Source organism: Tursiops truncatus, chromosome 10 (genome assembly GCF_011762595.2).
Source record: "Tursiops truncatus isolate mTurTru1 chromosome 10, mTurTru1.mat.Y, whole genome shotgun sequence".
In the NCBI taxonomy this organism is placed as follows: domain Eukaryota; kingdom Metazoa; phylum Chordata; class Mammalia; order Artiodactyla; family Delphinidae; genus Tursiops; species Tursiops truncatus.
The window spans coordinates 77,543,973-77,565,606 of record NC_047043.1 but is presented as its reverse complement, the minus strand read 5'-3'; the positions used below and the strand labels follow the sequence as shown (position 1 = coordinate 77,565,606).

The following is a 21,634-nucleotide window of genomic DNA, read 5'->3' as shown; positions in this document are numbered from 1 at the left end:
TGTGTTAGGATAAGTCAGGGTATTCAGCTTCTGGTCCTGACCCCAAATTTCCAAAACTGATGCAGGTTAAGTTTATGATAGAAAAAGAAGTTCATCATTAACACCACCGGTTCTGTAACACCAGGTAGGTCCACGTATTTTCCACAATGAATAATCACAGGCTTTAAACATCTTACATTTTCACAAGCTTTGTAAATTGGTCCAACTAAAGCTTTTCCCGCTCCGCACATATTTCTTACCATGATTAGTTGTGAACGCATCTTAGCAGATTACACTTCAGTTTTTCTGCGCTAGTGTTTTCTCAACCTCTTTGAAATACTTCCACACAGACCATTCATGGAGACTAATTCTTTGATCACTTCAAACTCAGCATGGTCTCCTCAAATAAACAACTGAAGAGTATCAGTAAAATCTATCTACTCACCAAAAGCCAAAGGAAACCACTCCAATTATTCGCTTTGTTTTTTAATTGATTATTGATGCGGCTCCCAAATGTCATTAAATTGTTGAGCAACTGGTCTTACCCAAAGGATAACAGTCTTAAACAAGTTGCTTTTCTGTGGACACATTTCTTCAGCAATTACAATTAAACAAGATATCATTAACTCAAAGAAAACATTTATTTGTTTTGCTAACAAATGAGCCATTTGGAAACTTACACATTTTCATCTTTTATTCTTACTCATTTTGATTTTTTATTTTTGTGAAGCATTACACTATGGTGAGATACTCTAAGTTTTCTAAATGCTTGACCGTCGCTCTCCTGTGAGTTGGGAGTATTGTGACACGTGCTGCATGTGGTGAGGTTGGTATCTTGTATTCTTTTAGCGCAGCGGCAGTGCCATTGCATGATGAGCACAATGCTTTGCCATCTAAATGTGACAACAGAATAATCCACATGCTACTGTACCTTAAAAGTGCAATAGTCAGGACTTCCCTGGCAGTCCAGTGGTTAAGACTTCAGCTTCCAACGCAGGCGGTGCGGGTTCGATCCCTGGTCGGGGAGGTAAGAACCCACGTGCCTCATGGCCAAAAACAACAAAACATAAAATGGAAGCAATGTTGTAACAAATTGAATAAAGACTTTAAAAAATGGTCCACATCAAAAAAAAAATCTTAAAATAATAAAGTGCAGTAGTAAAGTCTACTTTTGTCGTCTTTTCTTGTTTTGACATATACTGGTAATAAAAGAAACGAAAGGAAATATTATGATATAGCAACACTCATGGCACTCAAAACGCTATCACGTTACACTGTGTCACTGTGACGTGTGTGCAGGGTAGCAGCGTGAGACTGCAAGGGCCATCCTGACCACTCACTCCTGCTGTAGTAACTTGAAAGCAGCCACAGACATGAGGGAAATGAATGAACGTGGCTGTGTTGCAATAAAATTTTATGGACCCTGAAATTTGAATTTTATATCATTTCCACGTATCAAGAAGTAGTATTCTCGGTTTGCTTCTTAACTATAAAATATAAATGCTGTTCTTAACATTGGGAGCTACATCAGTAATCAGTTAAAAAGCAAAGAACTTCCCTGGTGGCACAGTGGTTAAGAATCCACCTGCCCAGGGGACGTGGGTTCGAGCCCTGGTCTGGGAAGATCCCACACGCCACTGAGCAACTAAGCCCGTATGCCACAACTACTGAGCCTGCGCTCTAGAGCCCATGAGCCACAACTACTGAGCCCGCGTGCCACAACTACTAAAGCCCATGGGCCTAGAGCCCGTGCTCTGCAACAAGAGAAGCCACCGCAGTGAGAAGCCCACGCACCGCAACGAAGAGTAGCCCCAGCTCGCCACAACTAGAGAAAGTCCACGCACAGCAACAAAGACCCAACACAGCCAAAAATAAGTAAATAAAAATAAAGTTGTTTTTTAAAAAAAGCAAAGCAGTGCTTTTGAGTGGTTTCCTTTGGTTCTCGATCAGTAGGTAGATTTTACTGAGACTTTTCAGTTGTTTATTTGAGAAGACCATGCTGAGTGTGAAGGGACTAAAGAATTAGTCTCCATGAATGGTCTGTGTAGAAGAAGTACAGGTAAATTACACTTCAGTTTTTCTGCCCTAGTGTTTTCTCATTCTCCGAGAGGACGTAATCTGCGAAGATGTGGGCCATACAAAAACGGGCCCACAGGCCATCATTCATCAGCCCCTACTTTAGACCATGGTGAGGATGTTGGGCCCCACTTCTATTCAGAAGTGCTACCTACTGTGTGTACAGGAATGATTTCCCTAAAAGCCAGTGCAAGCCCTGGAAACCTATGAGCCAAGCAGGTGAACTAAGATGATGCATCTTTTTGCAGGATGGTACCCGGGTCGTAGGGAAATGCGGTGGTTACTGTGGAAAATGTGCTCCATCCTCTGGCACTGGCCTGGAGGTTCGAGTTTTATAGTCACGGTAAGTGTCTGTCTGTCCCTGACTCTGTCTCATTCTTTCTGTAGCCTAATGATTAGCAGATGTGGGCGGGTCGTTGGCCCCTAGGCAGGTGAAGCTGACTCAGTGCTATTTGACCTTTGTCTCTCCTGCTCATCTATCCTCATGTGCCTGAGGCCGTCTGTGCTCCATTCTTGGACATGCAGTCCCTAGACGTCCTGTACCAGATTCCTCTGTAGTGCTTATTAAAAGTGCTGCTTACTGGGCTCCATCTCTAGAAGTCCTGCTTCATTAAGTCTCTGGTGGATCCAAGAACCTGTATTTTTAACGCAGGGAATTCTGATGCAGGTAACGCACAGATCACCCTTTGAGAAATACTGCCAAGGCGTGTTCCAAGTGTAATATAAATGACGTTCATGAAGCCCTGACTGTGTGTCAGGCACCGTGCTGAGCGCCGGGCAGGCATTATTTCAGTGAATCCTCACCACAAAGCCACAGTCTGGGGCTGTTATCCTCATTTTACAGATGGAAGCTGAGATCCACAGCAGTTAAGTAGCTGGCTTAAGGTCAGATGGATTCCCTTGGCAATAACCCAGGAGTGCCCTACCCCAGAGCCTCTCAGTTAATGTACTCTTCCGCACGCTTGTAACTCACAGTGGGATCCAAGGACCGGCGTGATCCGCATCGCGTGGGGACTTACTAGGAGTGCAAAATCTCAGGCCTCCTCCTAGACCTACAGAGTCAGAATCTGCACTTTAACAGATCCGCAGGAGAGTCGTGCCTGTTAAAGTTTGACAATTCCTGGTATAACTATAGTATGCCAGCACGTTGTCCCTCTGCTGGGCAGAGGACTGAACTGATCACTCTTTTTCTCATCCCAGTGCCTTTTACGTACAAGGGCTCAGCCAACTCAGGCGACCCTCCTACAACTTCCCTCAAGCTTCCAGCAGCCCATTACCCCGTTAGGCTCTTCAGGATCCTGGCAAAGGAATACCTAGTTGACACTTACGTATCAGTGTCAGTGTTTAATTAAAAATCCATATTCAACCTTATGATCTCACATTAGGATTATTTCCACTTCAGGAGGCCACGGGGGGAAAAAAAAAGAGAGAAAGAAAAAGAAACTTACTGTCTTAAGTAACTGAGATGTCCAAGCGGCAGTCTGACTTCAGGCATGGCTGGATCTAGATGCTCAGAGTCATCAGGACTCTTTCTTTCTCCATCCATCAACAATGCTTGCTTCTTAAGTGGCTTCATTCTCAGGCAGATCATCTCCTCCACACCATGTTCCCTGGCGGTTCTAGGCTTACATCATCTTTACAGCTCACGGCTCCAAGTAAATGCTCATCTCTGGCATCTGTTCTGCACAAGAACTCTGGCTCTGATTTGTCACGTGGCCATTTCCAAACCAATCACAATGTCCAGGAGACTAGGATCATATACCCACCTAGAGTTGGGTGACTGACTGACAGCTTCATCTGGAAGAGGGATGGTTGCCAAAGAACCAGAAGGAGTTTATCAGAAAAGAGGGGAGAGAGACAGGCAGAGTCAGCAGGTATCCATTAGAGATTCCCATTCAATATGTATTTTATATATTTTATATCCAATAAAGTAAATTTTATATGTATTTTATGTACAGTAACATTCGAGTGAGCACAGATACATAACATTTACGTGCATGTGTAAAAAAGGCTAGAAGGAAATACAGCAGTATTTGAAGAACGTTATCTCAGGTTGGGGGAATCACAGGCTAATGGTTTTTATTTTATTCTCTATACACCCCTGGAATTTCCATGTTTCTTGTAGCAAGTGTTATCTTTTAAATCCAGAGAAAATAGTAAGTGTTATTTTCAAGTTCTCTATGTACAAATTTATGGTTTACCTTCTCTTGACTTACATCATTTGAGACAGAAGATTTACATTTCCTGGTTGGTTCATTTGTTTTCAGGTGCTCTGAAGAGGAAGCCGTTATGGGATGGATGAAGGATAGTGATGAAATACCTCCACCTTAAAATTTGGGTGTATGTGTGTGAGCGTGCTTGTGTGTGAGGACTTGTATGCCTGTGTGTGTGTGTACATATGCATATATATATACGTATATACACACATATATACACATGTATGTATGTGTGTGTATATAAATGTGGAATATCCTTATGATGTAAAGTTTAATATTTATGTTTGAAATTATTTATTGTGATGTAATATTTTTGTACGTAAAATGGTTCTTTTCTGACTGCCTTTCACGTTCTTTTGTCCCCTGCAGTCAGACCGCTGCATTTTACGTACTCTACATTATATGTAGTACTTTGACAAAAGTGATCCTTCCTTATCACGGTACACTATTGTTTACGTTCTATCTGTAAATGTTTTATTGTTACTTTTTTAAAACCGTAATTTTTTTTAAAAAAACAACCTAGCCGCCATCAAGGTGCTACAAGAATCGTATGAGGACATTTTTGGCCTTTCTAGGAACGTATCATTAGCCAATCAGTAATTCAGTCATGTCACAGTTTGTACCAGCTATTAATTATGTTAAATATCTATTCAGTTTCACGTGATCTCTGGGAAAAAAGTGGCTGCCTTGGTGCTAATGTTGTATGTATTTAAGTGATCGTCAGACTCAGAAATGTAAACGCTTTTAATAAAAGGGAGAAGCTAAAGGACAACTTCCAGTGGACAGAATCACTTGGAAAAAATAAGACCAACTGTTTACCCCTGTTTTTGGACATGCCTTTTTGGGAAGAGAGTTGGACTTTGTTCTTGTTGTTGTTATTCTTATCAATACTTTACTTCAGTTCATGGTGCCTTGGTCTCTCTGTGGTTAAATGGAGGGTCCCCCAAGCAGCTTCATTACAGAGTGACATTAAGCAAATGAGAGCCGCTCAGCGTTTTGCCAAGATTCTGAAATGGTGTCTGTGTTAACAATTGCGACAGAGGATGCACGGGGTGGGGGTGACCTTCGACACCTCAGCACACCTGGAGAAACTCAGAACCGGATTCTTAGTCATCAGGATTGACTTTTGTATGAAAATATTAGCTGGTGACTTGACGCCTTTGAGCCCTGAGCCTGAAACCCTGCCAGTGTCCATGGCTGCTGCAGTAATTGGTGGCATTTATGAGAAGAAATGAACTGTGGAGTACAAGATGCCTGAGTCTTTCTCATTGCCCATTAATCTTTGGATTCCATTCATCTTTGGAAGTCCTGTGTTTTTCTCCTTTCCAAAATGGAAGTGCCAAAGCCGTGGTCTTTCTGCCCTTCCAGCCTGATTGAAGAAAGGTCACGGCCCATGTCAGACACTCGATTTGAGGAGCCCTCCCATTTCCAAAAACCAAAGAGATTAGGAGAAACCTGGCAGCATTCCCCAAAGCCAAACAAACTCCAGAGTGCTCCAGGAAGTTATATCAATATATGAATAAGTGTTATCCTCCATTATTAATACAGTGTGAAAATATACTATGAATAAATACCATGACCACATCCAAACATTTGTGTTTCACATGGTTTCTGGACTCTTGATTCAAATTGGAATGAACATATCTCTAGTTTTTAAGATTTCCGGACTGAGAAGAAATGCAGACTTTCTTAATCCCATTGATTGTGTTTGTCATTCTGGAGACAGATAAAGAATGGGGACTGTCCCCAAGGTTTGTCTTTTCATCACTTAAATCAGTTGAAGTGGTTATTCTGAAACTTAGAGACAGAAACCTCTTGTTTGTGTGATGGGGAACAAGTGAGCAAACAGAAGAGGAGATTTAAGTGGGGTTTGGGGGCTTAATTGTTAATATTATGTAACAGTAGTTTCTATTCTAGAGACTGACGGTGTCCTGGGAATTGAGAGCTTTCCAAAGAAATCTAATGAACAGCTAATAGTAAGTGAATATCCACCATATGCCGGGGCCCTTTACTAAATCGTTTTAGCTCATTCTTAGAACCACCAAGTGGAGCAGGTAATAGACTTGCCATCATTTTTTGTATAAGGAGACAGAGCCTTCAAGATACACATGGGCCCAAGGTCACATACAGTGAATAAGTGACAGTCTCAGAAAGAACTTTGGCTCTGATTGGGTTACATGACTACTTCTGGACCAATCACATTGTCAAGACGGCTGGGCTTATGTGCCCACCTAGAGGCACGTGATCACCAACTTCAGTTGAAAGACCAGCTGTCCCAGAAGAGAAGGGTTGTGTTACCAGAAAAGGGTAGATGGTATGGAGACAGGCAAAAGCAACACATATCCACAGGAGATTCCGTGTGTGTGTATGTGGTTGCATGCACATGCATGTGTGCGAGTATAAAATCTCCAAATCCCATAGCTCACACCATAGTTCCATAGTTCCTTGTCACCCCTCAGCTTCATCTGAGACTTGGGTTCTAGTCCTTTCTCTGACATCTAGTAACTGTAGCATCCTGAACCGTAGTAGGATAAAGATGTGTAAAATGAGGCTATTGAAATGCCTCCTGTCTACCGTGCGGGATTGCGTTTTCTATAGCTGCACTCAAAATACGCATCCGCACGTTTAAGCCGGCAGCGTGAAAGCCATGGGTTCTGTATCAGTTAGGAATTGCGTTCAGCTGATAATTACAGAGACCTGACTGCAATGGCTTACACGTTAAAAAGTGTATTTCACTGTTATATTCAAGAAGCCTGGAGATAGGCGATCCAGGGCTGGTATGGCAGCTCCACAAACTCCTCAGGGACATAGTTTCTTTATCTCCTTCTCTCCTCAGTCCTCCCTATTTCCATATGGCTGCTAGAGCTCCAGCAATCACTCCCAAATTCTAGGCAACAAAAACAAAGGAGTGGGGGCTTCCCTGGTGGCACAGTGGTTGAGAGTCCGCCTGCTGATGCAGGGGACACGAGTTCGTGCCCCGGTCCGGGAAGGTCCCACATGCCGCGGGGCGGCTGGCCCCGTGAGCCATGGCCTCTGGGCCTGCGCGTCTGGAGCCTGTGCTCTGCGGCGGGAGAGGCCGCAGCGGTGAGGGGCCCGCGTACCACAAAAAAAAATAAATAAAAGTAAAGGAGTGGGGGAAAGGGTAAAAAGTAGCCTCGTCCCAGCTTTCTACTCGGTGAAAGAGGTTTTCCAGAAACCTCACCCAACAAATTCCACTTGGATCTGCTCAGCCAGAATTGAGTCCTGTCTTACACCTAGGCCGCAGAAGCAGTGGAGAATTAGGGTTATTTCACAGAGTATATTGCCAAACTAAATAAAATGAGGGATCTGTTCCCGGAAGACGAAATAGACTTAAGAGAAGCAATTAGAAGTCTCCGCAACAGGTTCAACTACACTGACAAGAGGGAATGGTTTGGAAGCAATGATCATAAAGTAAGCAAGAGATAATAGGATCTGGGCTGGAGATGTGACCGTTGTAATGGTAGAAAACTATAGAGTGATAGAGGTGGTAAAATTAACAGGGGCTGACAGTGGGTAGATTCGGGGTGGCCTGTGGGAGAGAAGGCTCTGATCAGAATCCAAAGATGAGGGTTCATTTGCCTGAAAATACAACCCGGGTGATAGAAAGATGAATGTTTGGATGGGTGAATGCACAGATATAATCTATCAGATTCTGTTCATTCTTTATATCTTTACAGCACCGTACAGATTAAATATTGTCTTTGTGTTCTATTCACTGTTTATCCACATACTATTTGTTGCACATCTGCTAATTTCCAGTCATTGTTCTAGGCACTAGGGATGCAGCAGTGTACCGTTGATCCTTGAACAACACAAACTTGAACTGCACAGGTTCGTTTAGGCGTGAATAGTTTTCAATAGTAAATGCTACAGCACTACCTGGCCTGGCATTAGTTGTATCTACAGCTATGGAAGAACTGTGGATACAGAGAACACAGTAAGTAATAGGTGGATTAACCCCCGTGTTGTTCAAGTGTCAGCTGTATTAGGGTACAGGCTAAGAGTCTGTGTCAGTCCACTGGGGCTGCCATAACAAAACACCGCAGTGTGGGTATTGTAAGCAACAGAAATGTATTCTCTCATAGTTCTGGAGGCCAGAAGTCCAATATCAAGGCGCCACCAGGGTTGATATCTAGTGAGGCCTCTCTTCCTTGCTTGTAGACAGCTATCTTCTCACTGTGTCCTTTCCTTGGTGTGAGCATTGAGAGAGAGAGAGAGAGAGAGAGAGAGAGAGAGAGGTAGGTGTGTCTTCCTCTTCTTATAAGGATACCAGTCCCTGTTGGATAGGGACCCTCCTTTATGACCTCATTTAACCCTTATAATCCATATCTCCAAGTTCAGTCATATTTGGGGTCAGGGCTTCAACATATGAATTTTGGGAAAACACAATTCAGTTCATCACAGAGCTGTAAGAAAGAGACCCCAGAATAAGACTGACATTTATTTTTCTCTCGTTCGCCATGTAGAAGTCAGCAGGCAGCTGGGCCTGCTACGTGACTCTGTTCTGTATGTCTTCAGAGGACTTGGGCTCCTTCTGTTTTGTGGCCTGGCCTTTCTTGAGGTGGTGTCCTTATGTGGTTCATCCTCACTATGTCTGTGTCCAGTCTGCAGGAAGGGGCCAATCATTTTCAGGCAATACCTGAAAATTAAAAAATGACTTAAAAAAAAATTTTTAATACTGGAGTATAGTTGATTTACAATATTGTGTTAGTTTCAGGTTTACAGCAAAAGTGATTTAGTTATACATATACATTTATCTCTTCTTTTCCAGATTCTTTTCCCATATAGGTTATTACAGAGTATTGAGTAGAGTTCCCTGTGCTATACAGTAGGTCACTCTTGATTATCTATTTTAAATACAGTAGTGTGTATATGTTAATCCCAAACTCCTAATTTATCCTCCCCAGTCCCACCTTTATCCTTTGGTTACCAGAAGTTTGTTTTCTCAGTCTGTTTCTGTTTTGTAAATAAGTTCATTTGTGTCATTTGTTTTTAGATTCCACATATAAGTGGTATCATATGATATTTGTCTTTCTCTGTCTGACTTCACTTAGTATGATAATCTCTATATTCACAGTTTATTAGCAATTGCTTAGGTGCAGAGCCTGATTTAGAAGCAAGAGGAAATGTGCTCTAGTTGGCAACCATGTGCCCCGCTAATGCTGAGTGGAGGTGGGGCTTCCATGACTAAAAAGAAGGAGGGAAGGATGGCCCCTGGGCAGATTAGCTGCTCTGCCACAAGCAGTGAACAAGACCCACAAGAATCTCTGCCCTTCAGAGCTTACATTTTAGTGGTGACAGATGAGAGAGAAAATAAACAAATGAGCAAGTAAGGCACTCTGCAGTTCTTTTCCAGTAATAGATCTGAGCGTATTTTCCATGATAGCCACCCATATACCATCGTGGCACATCATGCTTCTCCCTGAATCCCAAGAACTTTCATACCCCAAAGCTTTCACACGTGTCTGTGTTTTTTTTTTTTTTTTTTTTTTTTGCAGTACGCGGGCCTCTCACTGTTGTGGCCTCTCCAGTTGCGGAGCACAGGCTCCGGACGCGCAGGCTCAGCGGCCATGGCTCACGGGCCCAGCCGCTCCGTGGCACGTGGGATCCTCCCAGACCGGGGCACAAACCCGTGTCCCCTGCATCGGCAGGCGGACTCTCAACCACCGCGCCACCAGGGAAGCCCCGTGTCTGTTTTTGCCTTAGCGTGTCAATGTTTCTTTCTCTTCTGATTCATACAAAAGTAATAAAGAGTAAGCAAAACCTAGTATGGTAAGGAAGTACCAGAGGAAGAAATAAAGAAGGGAGAAGAAGGAGGGATGCCCGGCGCCCCAGGGTGAGCATGTTGCTGTTTTAAACAGGGTGGTCAGGAATTTCTTCTTTATGAACTTACATAGCTCCTAACAAAGCCCTGGATAACCATAAAAGCCTGGCACCAACCGCAGTGGGTGTGGAAACTCTCTCTGCCACCGACAGATGGCCTGAGAGGTCCTGCTCTGTTATTTTGGTATCAAGTCTAGGCATTGCACTATTAAACCTGCAGTTTATTTCTGCTGGTATTTTAGAGGTGATTTTTCAGGGTGTGTATAAAACCTTTAGAGGCCCTAGGCCCTAAAAAGTTTATGCTACTCCCCTTAAATATGTACCTCAGACCATGAATTTAGGGTTTTTTTCCCCCATGAAGTCTATTTTTTAAAGTAATACCAAATATCAATTTTTCCCCTGAAACCTGAAGACCATCTTTGGTGTAGCCCTAGACACATGTTTTTTCTGTTCAGTAGGTGATACAGCCAATTTTATAGCATTATTAATTGCAGTGATTTCTGATAAGGACAGAAGGAGCAAATATTTAAAGTGCTAATAAAAAGGGCATTCAGTTACAAGGGAAAGAAGATAAAATTCCTATATAACTTATACTATGTCACTTTATTAGGATTTAGAATCAAATGCCTTGCAGGCTGTTGATAGGAGAGTTACAGTTAGATCAAATGGTGTCTGTAGGTAGAAAAGACAATTAATATTCAGTTTATTACATTTACAAGTTCAAAAACCTAGCTCTTCCTTCAGCTTTGGAGTTCGGCTTACAAATCCTATTATTTTACTATTTATTTTACTATTTATTTTATCAGCCTACTTTTTAGCAATTACTTTTTAAAAACTTTTGAACAATATTTTCTCCATTCGTCACTTACTCAACAAAAAGCCTTTAAATATTTTATATGCTATTTATATATTTAATGACGTTTTCCTGTCTTAAGCCCTTTAATTATCTGACAGAGGTAAATATTTCTGAGTACTTAGATAATTTTTATAAATATAAAAATATAAATATTACGTAAATCAGTGACCTTAAAGTTCTTTTAAATACTCCTAAGTGGCAAGTTGATTTAGAATGGTTTTAACTTAAAATTACAAATGAAAATCAAGTACCCAATGACATGTTTGTTTGGTTTTTTTTTGCGGTACGCGGGCCTCTCACTGTTGTGGCCTCTCACATTGCAGAGCACAGGCTCCGGCCGCGCAGACTCAGCGGCCATGGCTCACGGGCCCAGCCGCTCCGCGGCATGTGGGATCCTCCTGGACCGGGACACGAACCCGTGTCCCCTGAATCGGCAGGCGGAGCCCCCACCACTGCACCACCAGGGAAGCCCTGGCAGGTGGATTCTTAACCACTGTGCCACCAGGGAAGCCCTCAATGACATGTTTTAAATTGGCCTTATAAGCTACTACTCTAATATTTCAGATGTTTAAAATTATGACAATTACATAAGCTATCAAATTTTCACATGTCCCTAAAACCAAAAATCTTAATAGTGGTTCTGATTCCCTTAGACATTTTTGTATTCTAAATCTTGCTCTTAGCGTGAGTAAAAGTTGTGAGCTCATCCAACTGTTGTAAAAACCAGAGGTTCTCCTCGAGCATAAGAGTTGGAACAGCAGAGACTGGGATGGTTCTTCTCACTCCATCTAGGGAAGACTTGTGTATTTTTTTTTTTTTTAGGCTGTAGATGCTCTTTAGTGAGGATTAAATAGGAACAGGTGGGGATTCGATAGAAAAGCATGTCAGCAAGGCCCTGGGATGCTCCCCAAGGCCACCGGGCAGGTCCTGTACCAGCCCAGCACCTGTCTTCTGGGGCTCCTGGGGCGCTTGCTGCTTCGGGCTCAGGCCTGGGTCTTCAGAAAGCCGGAGTCCTCTGCTGGGCAGAGAGCTGCTCTGCGGCTCTCTATTTCCTGTTGCTGCCATAACAAATTACCTCAAACCAGCCTTAAAACAATATAGGTTTATTATCTTATAGTTGTGAAGGTCAGACATCTAAAGTGGGTTAGTAGACCTGCATTCCTTCTCTGTTCTCTAGGGGAGAATCTGTGTCCTTGGCTCTTCCAGCTTCTAGAGGCTGCCTGCATTCCTTAGCTGGTGGCCCCTCCCCTCATCTTGGAAGCCAGTATCGTCGCATCTTCCAGTCTCTGTGTCCCCTTCTACTTCTGCTTCCTTCATCACATCACCTTTTCCTAACTCTGACTCACTTGCCTCCTTCTTTTAAGGATCCTTGTGATTGCATTGGGTCCATCAGGTAACCCGGGATGATTTCCCTATTTTAAGATCCTTACCTTGATATGATATCTGCAAAGTCCCCTGTCAAAAGAAAGGTCACGTATTCCCAGATTTGGAAATTGGTATGTGGACATCTTTGGGGTGGGAGTGAGGGGTCATTATTCTGTCTACTACATTTTCCACACATTTAAGGACTAGAGAGATTGGCCAGATGCTGACGTGATTGTCCAAATTCCCAGTGAGCCACACTGACCTTTATGTCAGTGAACTTCAACTTCAAGAGAGGGATGTTCCCATAGCCCATGTTCCTGGATTCAAATTCTACATATTACGCGATTTTTCCACCGGCATTCCAAACTCTATAACAGTTAGATTGCTTCATTGGCTTTGGCATGTGGCCCTTATATATATAGACATCTTCCTGTCTTGGTCCAAAGACTTTTGAACTTGTCAAGAATTTTGTGCTCTTGCATATGCTTCCCAGGACATAGAATTCTTATGGTACTAAAGTGATGGTGCACTGAATTCTGAATCTCTCTCATGCTTGGATAGATCTGACCTGCCATCAAGGCTTATAGGGCCATCTTTATGTTATAACAGCCTTCTAGGACATGAGCCATTATTAAGTATAGAAACTTTCATAGGTACCCTTGGTAACAGTGCCTTCTTCATCGTTCTTGTTAAGCCAGGATATCTCTTCAGTGCTTGGTGCTAAGTTTCACAATACCGTAGAATGGGTACACATCTGGGAGCCTTCTCGGCCCCAGCATACTCTGGGCCAAGGCAGGAGACTTCAGGGGGTCCCTTTGTGGTTCGTGGGCATACCACCAAGCTTAATCAGTATCCTTAGGTGTGGAACCTGAGAATCTGCCTTTTAATAGGCTCCCCAAGTGATCCTGTGTAGACTAGGGAAAGCTACCTTTCAGAGCCTCTTCTTTCATGCAGCAGTGAGGCTGTCCAGGCAGTGTCAGTTCCCTTCACCCTGTCACCCAAGCACTTCGTATTTGTCCTCTGTGAGCATGCAGTTGGTACCCATAAGCTCTAGAACAAGATGGAATGGCTTGTCTTGCTTCCCTCACTCCCTAGCCGTGTGACCTGGGACAAGACTCGTACACTCCCCGACCCCCCCCTTCCTCTTCAGTGGGATGAGGGATAATAATGGTACCCATGGCACGTGGTTGCTGTGAGGCCTCAATGTGCTCCTACATTTAAAGCACTTGGAACACTGCCTGTGTTAAGTACTCAGTATCTCTTAGCTACTAGAAACTGACTAAATGCTATAGAAACCATGGTTTACTTTGGGAAGGGGTACCGTGGGAAAGGTATGAAGGTATTGGCCCACACTCTTACCTCCACTCCATGTCCTAGAGTTGAGAAAACTGCGTTTTCATGTATGTGCCTTCCTCAGGCTCCACTTGTTCGCAAAATACCGTAGTTCTTTCTGTTTCCCTTCCCAAAGTGTAAATGAAAGCTGTGTATCAGAGGATACCGTCAGGGCTAGAAGGGGCCTGAAAGGATATATAGATCAACAACAATAATAAGAACTATATCCCAAGCATCATAAAACTGCATTTATTGAGCATTTACTATGTGTGATGGTTAATTTTATGTGTCAGCTTGGCCAGGCCATGGTACCAAGTTTTGAGTCAGACACCAGTCTAGATGTTGCTGGGAAGGTATTTTTCAAATATGATTAACATTTAAATCAGTGGAGGGACTTCCCGGGTGGCGCAGTGGTTGGGGGGTCCACCTACCAGTGCAAGGGACACGGGTTCGAGCCCTGGTCGAGGAAGATCCCGCATGTTCCACACGCGGAGCGGCTGGGCCCATGCGCCACAGCGGCTGGGCCTGCGCTCTGGAGCCCGCGGACCACAACTGCTGGGCCCTCCTGCTGCCGCTACTGAGGCCCACGTGCCTGGAGCCCGTGCTCTGCAGCGGCAGAGGCCACCGCGGTGAGGATCCCGCGCACGTCAACGAGGAATCGCCCCCGGCCGGCTCGCTGCAGCTAGAGAAGAGCCCGTGCACAGCAGCAAAGACCCAACGCAGCCAAAAAAAAAAATCAGTAGAGTTGAGTAAAGCAGGTTACCCTCTACACTGTGGCGGAGGCTCAGCCATCAGCTGAAAGCCTGGAGAGAAAGCGTGAGGCCCCCTGAGGAAGAAGGAGTTCTGCCATCAGACGGCAGCAGCAACTCTTGCCTGGTTCTGCAGCCTGCAGTTGCAAATTTCGGATTTTCTAACCTTCACAATTGCATGAGCCATAAAATAAATCTCTTCCCTAAATAAATCTTTCTAGATAGATGATAGATAGAATAGAATATTATATATTATGTATCTATACAGAGAGATAGCCATAGCTATAGGTATAGTCCATATTTATATCTATGTATAAATATACCTCTATTTCATATTGATATCTATAGGTAGATATCTCCTGTTGGTTCTGTTTCTCTGGAGAACCCTGACTCATACACTACGTGACAGGCCAGAGCCATTCCGTTGCACAACTCCAGGGGGTGCCATTCACCCTGAGCCCTAAGTGCTTTGCACGTGTCCTCTCATGGAACCATCATGACGGCTCTATGGGGGAGCCCCTTTTTAAATTCCCATTTTAAAGATGAGAAAATCGAAGGTTAAGAGAGTCTGATAGCCTGACTCCCAAACCCAGGGGCTTACGCACTCAGCGTGCACGAGACCCGAAGCAGCTGTGTCCAGGGCATTAAATTAGTGAAAGGACGGTACCAAGACTGGAGCCCATACCTCCTCACTCCTGACACACTGACCTGTCACACCAGAGAGCTTGCTCGCAGAAAGAAGAGAAAATTTAGAACCTTGTTTCACATGAGCGAGCAGAGAAAGGAAGAAAAGAGTCCCGCCGGGAATATTTCCTGTGATTGCTCAAATATATTCTGGACTAGATACCAACAGTTGAGAGCCACAGGCCCTGTGAAGTTAAGATGAAGTCAGTTTCCACTTAATTGGTTAGACTTTGCTCCTGTTGCATTTGTCTTTGGGGTTCAACTTTTAATATGACTGAGCAACACTTAGAAATGCTGCCTCTGTGTCCTTTCCGCTGGAGCAGCCATCCCCATTCCATCAAGGAAAGGTCAGGCAAGAGGCGCTGGGCTCATTTGCATCCCCCCTGCCCGCCCCCCCCTCCAGAACTTGGGCCTGAAATAAAAAGTCTTTGTCCGAGGAAAGAGCCAAGCTCTTCACTCAGCAGCTGTCTGGTGCAGAGACCTGCGGCTTTTAAGAAGCCCTCATGTTGTCTGAAGTCAAGTTTGTTTTCCATCTCCCCAGGTATTAGTCCACTTAGGAAATAAAGTGTTAAAAGCAATTGCTTGACCAGTTTGGGCTAACCCAGGGATCGGGCAAATCCATGCTTCTTGTGCAATTTACAAAATATTTTCTTTGTAGTTGTCCTTGAAGCCCAAGTGGGACTAATGGCTTTAACTACCAGCCTACACGTTTCAAAGTGATTTCCACATCAGGAAGCCGTTGTCGGCTTCCCCAAACGCTTAATTGGTACAGGATGTGAGCAATTCCAAAAGGCCACGCTTCTGTTCTGAGTCCTAATCCGTCGCTCAGGTAGGAGCTGGTTTTTAGCAACGATTTCCATTTCTGTCTCCTTGTGTGCGCTCGATCATTTATGGCTCCACTTTCCTGTGGAATAAAAGGTTTCCTTGGTAATGAAAAAGCATTGTAATCATCCCCAGCACCCAGGAAGTGGAGTTGGCTTGGCGGTCACAGACCACAGGGCTCTGTGTTGGCATAAACTCATGGAGAAACAGCATCAAAAACAGCCTTTGCAAGTGTGTGGTGGTGAAGAGTGCAGTTTCTAAAATCTGGACAAGTTGCTTACTTCCCTAGAACTCAGTTTCCTCATTTGTACATCAGTTATAATGGCATTGAACTCAGAAGACAATTCAGGGATTAAGTGCAATAATGTGCATCAGGCTCCTAGAACAGTGACTGGCCCACAATAAAGGAAGTAAATATCGTCCTTCCCCTCCCTCCCTCCACCATCATCACCATCGTCATCCTTGTCATTACCAGCATCTTCCACTAAGATGATTATTATTTTTGGAAATGACGCAAATCCCAGAAGTTATAAAGAAGAAAAATTAGCAATTTAACCACATAAAAGTAAAACCTTTAGAGACAAAAACAAAAAAAAAACAAGGAAACCCATAAACAAGGCCTAAAGATAAATTACAAACTGGGAGGAAAATGTTTGCCAGATTAAGGCATTATTCCCGTTTACAAAGATGATGAGCAAGCTGTTTTTAAAAAATAAGTGTTTACTGAAGAAAAATGAACAAACAAAACAGAGAAAGGATGAGAATAAAAGAAAATTGAAGAAAAATGTTTAAAAGACACAAGCAGTCTGTTTTTTTTTTAATTAAAAAAATGACCAGCAGATGAAAACTGCCCAGTTTAGTTCATAAATCAATAGAATATAGATTAAAACATCAAGGATAATTTTTTTCATCTATCAAGTGAGGAAAAATTGATAATACTCAATATTTGCCCGAGTGTTCTCTACCTCTGCAATGCTTTTCAGCAGTGTTTTGCAATAGAAATTGGTGAAACTTCTGGAGGATAATTTAATCATTCTCAAAAGTAGGAGTGTACCTTAATTATTAACCTATAGCTAACGATACTATATTTCATATTTGAAAGTTCCTAAGAGAGTAGATCATCCTGTGGTGATGGATGTTAACTAGACTCATTGTGGTGATCATTCCACCATGTATACAAATGTTGAATCATTATGTCCTACACTTGAAACTAATAGAATGTTACATGTCAATTATATCTCAATAAAAAAAAAAAGAATGCTTTCCTAAAGGCATGAGTGGACTAATACGTGTGTAATACAGCATTATTTATAATAGCAGAAGTCTCGGAAATAACCTAAATGCCCATTAATAATAGATTAGTTAAATGAATTATGGTAAATCTCTATAATAATGGTATATAGTTAATCTATTGATATATCTGTTTATCTGTCTATATATCTGTCTATCATCTAATGCTGCATAACAAATCACCTCCGAACTTATTAACTTAACACACATTGGTGTGATGTCACAGCAGCATCTGTGGGTCAGGACTCCAGGTATGGTTAGCTGGGTCTGAGACCCCTTTAGGGTCTCTTACAGGCTACAGTCAGGGATGTTGTAGACACCTCTAGGCTGACTGGGGAGCGATCTGCTTCCAAGCTCACTCTCATAGCTATTGACAAGATTCAGTCCTTTACAGGCTGTTGGCCAGGGGCTGCCCTCAGTTCCTTGCCCAGTGATGTCTCCCTATGGCAGCTGATGACGTGGCGAGTTGCTTCATCAGAGTGAACCAGCGGAAAGAGCCAGAAAGAGAATGCCAACAAGATGGAAGTCCCAGGGCTTTTATCACCTAATCTCGGAGGTGACATCCCATCACTTTGGCTATTCTCTATTCATCCAAAGCATGTTTAAAGCAAATTTCAAACATGAGTTTTCACTCGTAAATTCTTCGATATTCATCTATGAAAAGTAAGGACATTCTCCTCCTTAAATGCAATGCCTTATTACATCTGAAGTAATTAAAAGAATTCCCTATTGTTACCTAAGATCCTGTTTCCATCTTAAAATGTTTCCAGTTGTTTCAAAAATGTCACCTTACGGGGCTTCCCTGGTGGCGCAGTGGTTGAGAGTCCGCCTGCCAATGTAGGGGGCACGGGTTTGAGCCCTGGTCTGGGAAGATCCCACATGCCACGGAGTAACAAAGCCCGTGCACCACAACTACTGAGCCTGTGCTCCGCAACGAGAGAGGCCACGGCAGTGAGAGGCCCGTGCACCGCGATGAAGAGTGGCCCCCGCTTGCTGCAACTAGAGAAAGCCCTCACACAGAAACAAAGACCCAACATAGCCAAAAATAAATAAATAAATAAATTTATTTTTTAAAAAAATGTCACCTTATAGATGGTTTCTTGGACCCACGATCAAGTAAGATCCATATATTGTATAAATCTGATTGTGATATCTTTTAACTGTCTCTTCGTCTGAAGCACCCCACTCCCTTTTTTCATGCCACTGATTTGTTCAAAAGAAAGGAGGCCAGTGGTCCCACCTTCTGGGTTTGTCTAAGTGCTTTCTCGTGATGTCTTTGAACTTGTTCTTCTACCTCCTGTCGTTCGTATAAACTAGATGTTGGATCTAAGTACTTATATTCCAGGAGACTATTTCATAAGTGATGTTGTGTCTTTCATATTCTGTTTTATTAGGAAGTACATAATGGCTTGTGCCACTGCTAGTGATTTTATAATTGATCAGTGTGGTCTTTTTAAAATATTCACATCACTCCTCTGCTGACACCCCATCACATTTAGAATGAAATCCCAGCTCCTTACCATTATCTGGCTCAGGGCCAATTTTCTCCCCATTGGTCACTGCAACTCAGCTACACTGAGTTACTGTCCCTCACACTTGCCAAACTCTCAATTTGGACCTTGGCTGTTATTGCTTGGAACACTCTCTCCCTAGAACTTTGCATGGCTGGTTACTTCTCACCTCTCCCAACAGCCCTCCTTCCCAAACCAGCCTCTAACTTGTAACCCTATTTTATTCACTTTTGGCATTTATCCCAGCCTGAGACCATTTCATCTTTTTATAGCTTGTGGAGTTCTATACGGGTTTATGAGATTTTTGTCTGATTTTCCATACTGGAATGTAAACTCTGCGAGATCAGGGACCTTGTTGTGGTTGCTCACCACAGTACCCCAAAAACTTGGAACAGCGTCTGACACTTAGTAGATGCTCAATAAATATTTGTTAAGCAAATAAATGAATCTTATCAGCACTTTTTCAAGGTAGCTTATGTTAAGAAACAGCCTCTAAGACACCTACCCAATGAGAATAAATACAGCATTGTGTGTATTTCTCGGTTTCTGGGGGGGTTGTTTTGTCGTACTAATGTTTTTGGAGGGGTGTATGATGCTTTCCTACCACAGACCATTGCTGTTCAAAATGTTTCCCATGGCCCAGCGGCACTGGCATCACCTGGGAGCCTGTTAGAAATGCAGACTTCTTGGGCCCCAGCCCAGACCTACTGAATCAGAAGCTGCATTTAACAAGATGCCCAAGTGACTTGTGTGCATTTTAAAACTTGAGAAGCCCTGGTCTAAAATCCTGGTCTCTTCTATTTCTCCTCCTTCCATTTCAACTTATTCTCCAGCTCTACCCAGCCACCCCCATTGTTAAGCCCTAATGGCCCATCCCCGGAAGCAGCCTCTGGTACCTCCCAAACTATTTACCTAAAGGCTTATCTTCCCGGGCTGCTTCCCTCCGGATTTCATTCTGTTTATAAATATCGAAGCTGAAATGTAAACCACATTGAAACTCTTCCCCCAGAGGCCTGCATGTCCCGGTAAGTCTTTACATTTGCAGGTATCTCTTGACATATCTTAAACAAACAATTTTAAATGTTTCCACGGGCATCCTGAGTTTAGCATTTCCTTTCATCTTGTCTGGTAGCAGATTGAGGCTAGAGTTTATTTTTAAAGGTTGAAGAATTCATAATATTTCTTAAACATGGGTTGAGGGTACCCACCACCACCACACCATGGAACTGGGATGTGGTCTCGTGCAGCCTGGTTGCAAAACCTGGACTGTTAACATCTATGGCAGCAATGGGCACAAAAGTCGCTTCACAAAAGTGCCATTTGTTTGTCCCTTCATTTATATATCCATTCATTTGGAAGGCATGTGAGGATACTGGTGTGGTATAGAGATGTAGAGCCCTTCAGGCCATCATCAGAGGAGATGAAATAAATACAAAAGTAACCTCACAAGGTTGAGTCATGTCAGTGATGTCAGGTACTCTTTGAGTCCAGTGGAAGACTTCATGGAGGAGGGCAGCAAGTAAAGATGGCTTTAAAGAGCAGAGGACCCAGGAAGTCGTGGTCCTTGGACCGCCTCTGAACCCTTCCGTTTGACTTCATTCAGGATCTTGGCCATCTTCCATACTGTCACTGGGCTTTAGTCTCTCAGAATATATTAAGCACCTGAGACTCATATAGGATCTTGGGGCAAGGAGAATTATCTCCACTCAGTAACCTTTTCCTGAGCGCTTATTATGTGCTAGATACAGCCCTAGGGACTGAGAGTACAGCAGTGAATTAACACACAAAATACCGTTCTTGTGGGGCTTATATTCTAATGAGGGGTAAATGAGGTAAATAACGATTGAAGTCCTCCATGGTGTGTGTACAGAAAAGACTGTTCTGAAGTATATCTTGGTTTTAGGAATTAATGATTGCTTTATTAAAGTCACGTGAAGAAAACAAGTGTTTAAGCTCAGCTTATACATCTATTTCTAAAACGTAAGCCATTTTTAAGGGCACTTGAAAAATGTTTGATTGCATTTGCAAACTTAATTAAGCTATGTGGATAAATTCTCTATATTCAGTTTAAGTTTTTAGTAGCTCCTGTGTGTTTTTGACACATCCTCCTAGGTGCTTAAGTCATTTTGGTAAACCTTTAAATTAAGCTAATAAATAGGGTGATCCTTAAAGTGTCTTAAATGTTTTAACACTTGATAAAATTTTAGTAAGATTTTAAATTAAAATCCTAAGTCAAGATCAGCTATTACTCAATTTCATAGTTTAAATGGGTGTTGCTTGGCTGATCTCGTCATTCTACTAGACAAAATCAGCATATAAAATTACCGTTTTGGTGTTAAAATATTTAATATGTAAATATTAATACTATAGATTTGATTCTCTTAAACATTTTTACAATTAATCGGGAATTCCTAAGGGTTGAAATATGCTTAACCTTTAAGGAAACAATATCGGCCCCTTCCGGTTTGGGAGGTTGCCTTCAGGTTCACTGAGTTTAATAATCATGATGCAGGTAGATCTTTGACGTGTCACCTGCCACCTGAACCCCTTTTCCAGAGTTGCCTGAAGAAAAAGGCCGTGGCTTCACCCGTGTTCCTTAAATTCACATGTAATTTACGACTCTTCACCCAGATGAACACGGTGTTGGTTTTTGCATTTCTTTCACTCTAAGTAAATCCATCTATTCCCAGGTCTAAAAGACACACGTACTTGACCAGAATCGGGCTTTTTTTTTTCTCTCACAATTCTTATAGATTTCTGATTAAATTGTAGATATCTCTCAGCAGGGTGTGGAATTTTTAAGTGCCGTGTCCAAGGTCATTTTATTGGCAGGATGTGCAATGTGGAAAGAAGCAAGATAAAGCAGGGTAGAAGAGTCAGGAAATGATGGGGGGATGCTGTTTTATAACG

General features: G+C 42.8%; 1 protein-coding gene across 18 annotated transcripts in view; it reads left to right on the top strand.

Moving 5' to 3' along the window:
* The window catches only part of ADAMTS9 (ADAM metallopeptidase with thrombospondin type 1 motif 9), a 232,660-nt gene that overhangs the window by 164,962 nt on the left and 46,064 nt on the right, over positions 1 to 21,634 (top strand). For 12 of the 18 annotated variants that reach the window (XR_012334666.1, XR_012334665.1, XR_012334680.1 and 9 more), the window contains 3 exons: positions 2,304 to 2,398; positions 4,323 to 6,022; positions 6,189 to 6,247. Coding sequence is in view for 1 of the 18 variants with exons in the window: in XM_073811332.1 (XP_073667433.1) it covers positions 2,304 to 2,393 (90 nt within the window). In the remaining 17 variants the exon portion in view is untranslated. The remainder of the gene's footprint in view (positions 1 to 2,303; positions 2,399 to 4,322; positions 6,023 to 6,188; positions 6,248 to 21,634) is intronic. The other 6 variants (XR_012334670.1, XR_012334673.1, XR_012334672.1 and 3 more) reach the window with 5 other exon arrangements.